General features: G+C 41.6%; 1 protein-coding gene across 1 annotated transcript; it reads right to left on the bottom strand.

The window, feature by feature from the left end:
• Window positions 1–1,119: 1,119 nt before the first annotated feature.
• On the bottom strand, window positions 1,120–2,914 carry LOC110899720 (protein DETOXIFICATION 55). Its single transcript, XM_022146611.2, has 2 exons — window positions 2,758–2,914; window positions 1,120–2,686 (listed from the first exon to the last, which is right to left on the bottom strand). Exons 1-2 carry the CDS (start codon window positions 2,851–2,853, stop codon window positions 1,283–1,285), a joined length of 1,500 nt encoding a protein of 499 aa, XP_022002303.1. The 5' UTR covers window positions 2,854–2,914; the 3' UTR covers window positions 1,120–1,282.
• Window positions 2,915–3,272: the final 358 nt, after the last annotated feature.

The raw sequence follows: 3,272 nt of genomic DNA, 5'->3' as shown, positions 1-3,272 counted from the left end.
ACAATATATATGGGTAACCCTAGAAACCTAACTGAGCTTGTGGGCCCATTATACTTCCGATATATATTTTTCTTTGATTCTACATTCAGTTATCTACTTTTATATTCTTGAAAGATACATTTAAGTCAGTAGCCTCTTTTTATTGTTTATTGCATCTCCAACGAGAGCTTGTAAGTCCCACATCGGCCGAGGAGGAGAACGAAACATTCTTTACAAGGGGGTGGAAACCTTTTCTACCAGGACATAGGGATGAGCAAATACCGATACCGTCCCGATCCCGAAAAATACCGATCCCGAATTTTGTGTAAACTTGGTACCGATACCGAAATATGTCGGTACGGTATCGGTATTTTGAGGGTAAAATTCGGTATTTTACCGATACCGTACCGATATCGAAAATGCCAAAAAGGGGATACCATTTCCGGTACCGAAAGAATTCGGGATCGGGATCGGGACGGTATTTTATACCAATTGCTCATCCCTGCCAGGACACACTTTTCCTGCATTGAGCAATTCGCTGGGTGAAAACAAATCATGAGTTCCTGGATGGGCAACCCATCAGGGCCAAGGACAAAGCAACAGACAATATTCTGGCATGGTTTACTTGATCTGTTACACCAAAGTTCATATTGTTATGTTAGTTTGTAGTTAATGCTAAGGGCGTACGGGGCACCCTTCGGGGACCCCTTCGGTGACATGAAACACCGATCGGCAAAGCACCGCCGATGATGCGGGAGAGGAAATCGGGGAGGAGAGATGGAGGGGGACCGGTGGCGGCTCACCGAGAGAGAGGGAGGAGAGAGAAGGCAGCGGTCCAATCACACCTTTTTTTTTTTTTTTTTTTTTTTTTTTTTTTTAAAAAAAAAAACCAATTCACCTAAGAGGGGAGTGGCGCCATCAAATTGGGGTGTTAGGGGAGTTTAAGAGGGGAGTTGACGTGGCACACGGGGATTGGTTTGGCGTAAGAGAGGGGACTCACCTATTAGGTGAGCACCCCCTTCACCCTAAAGACTGAAAGGAGAGATATGGGTAGGAAGAATTAGTACAACAGTACCATATGTTGTATGACTTGAGAAATATTAAAACAAACTTCATTTTCTGTACATACATGTGTATTAACTATTAAGTATCAACTAAATAAACCCAATTCCTAGCTCACATTGATGTTTTGATCTTCATCTTCTGCCTACTATCTGTTACGCGTACGATGCTTCTTTTCTCTCTCAGTTTGTTCTGCATATCACAGCCAAGATCGATAATAGACATGTCTCCTTGTGTACAACTATATAAACCCAATTCCTTGCTCACATTCCATAGTTTGATCTTCATATGTGCATTCACTGCTTCTTCCTACCAACTGCCTTGCATCCGATGCTTCTTTCTCCCAATCTGTCCTGTATATCACAGTCAAGATCGATAGCAGACATGCCACCTGTGCCGCTAAAAGCCCATAACACAACCCCAAAAATCCTAACTTCCACACAAAAGCTGAAATTATGGCTACGGGTGTACCCACCAAGTAAAACGAGCATAGGTTGATTCTTGCACTAATAGACGGCCTTGCACTTCCTCGAAGAACCCCCGAACATGTGGTTTGTGGACAGTTTGCCAGCTCACATATTCCAATTATGGGTAAAGCAGCCATTGCTAACTCTAAAACTTCAATATCATTAGTGAACACTTTTCCCCATGCTTCTCTTCCAAATGTAATCCCCAACAGCCCAAAAACTGACGTTAATATTGCGAGCCCGATTGCCACTAGTGTTGCCAGGTGGGCCCGGCCCGGTTCTCCTGCCCCAAGCTCGTTCCCAACCCGGATCGATATTGACATACTAAGCGCTGATGGCAATGTGTACATTAAAGAGGTTGTTTGGATTACTATAGCAGATGTCGCTAAAGCAATGTACGGTTTATGAAGATAACCGGCTAAAAGTGTTAGTAATTCATACCACCACCATTCTGAACATACCGCTAAACAGCTGGAAATCGCGAGCCGAAATAGCACGCCCCACCCCTCCCCTAGTGACTCTTGTTCAGCCATCGGTTCAGACTCGTGGGTATGCGTGAAAAACATGTAGCCAAGAATGAAAGCCGATGCACTCAAGTTGGTGATAATTGTCGACAGTGCAATCCCTTGAAGACCAAGGTTAAGGGTGAAGGCTAAAATGTTGGCAATTGGAAAATGTAAAAGTGTTGATAGTAAGGTACACCACATTAATGGCCATGTTTTCCCATTGGTTCTTAGAAATATACGTAAAGGGTTTAAAATGCAATAAACAATAAGATCAGGGGCTGCGTATTTACAATATAAACTAGCAATGTGTGTAATCTCGGGGTCTTGGTGTAACTTGAGCATGATCGGTTCAAGGTTAAGCCATAGAATCCCAATGGGTAGTGATGCACATAATAACATAAGTATGGTTCGTTGTAGCGATAGGTTAACCATGTGTAAGTTTCTTGAACCGAAAGCTTGGCTGCAAAGTGGTTCCATCCCCATAGCCAACCCTGATAGAACCGAGTAGCCCGTTATGTTTGTGAACCCAATGGCTAGTGCACCACCAGCTAGCTCAAGTCTCCCTAGCCTTCCCATGCATGCAACCGAAATCATATTTTTTAGATAACTCACCAACCCCATGGTAAAGAGCGGGAACCCTATAGTCGTTATCATCTTCATTTCCTCCATTACCTACAAAAAATTATAACATAACATGTTTATAAATCTATCTTTATTATAAAGTATTGATTAAGGTTGCTTACCATGGGAACTATGAGAATTATTTGAGTGTAATCTGGCATGGTTTGCTTGTATAAGATGGAGATATAGGATTTGATAAAAGGCATTGATGTCTTCATGCATACAAAATATTATAATCGAGAGATACACACACATAAAAGTGTAGGGAGAGAGATAAGAGGACAGATGCAGAGTTGTCGGTTTTTATGAAGGATTTGGCATGGTTTTATAGTAGTGAAATGTGGTGGGGATAGCTTCATATGTCAAAAAAAATAGAGACATACTTTTAGAAGATAAGAATGTATTTAGATCATTGTAAAGTTAATGAAGTTCACATCAACACATGACACATGATATATGTACGTACATGCACTTATTTTAGACATCATCTTTTACGAACGTGTTATGTTGGTGTCTTACCGGATGCAACATGTGACAGTCTTTAATTTGAGAGCATGAACAATGTGAAGCCTAGAATTGTGTTTATAAACTTAGATCGTGTTGTTTATTTCATGGACCGCTATGGAAGTTGCATCTG

This window comes from Helianthus annuus, chromosome 13 (assembly GCF_002127325.2).
Source record: "Helianthus annuus cultivar XRQ/B chromosome 13, HanXRQr2.0-SUNRISE, whole genome shotgun sequence".
Lineage (NCBI taxonomy): Eukaryota > Viridiplantae > Streptophyta > Magnoliopsida > Asterales > Asteraceae > Helianthus > Helianthus annuus.
This window is presented reverse-complemented; position numbering and strand designations above follow the sequence as displayed.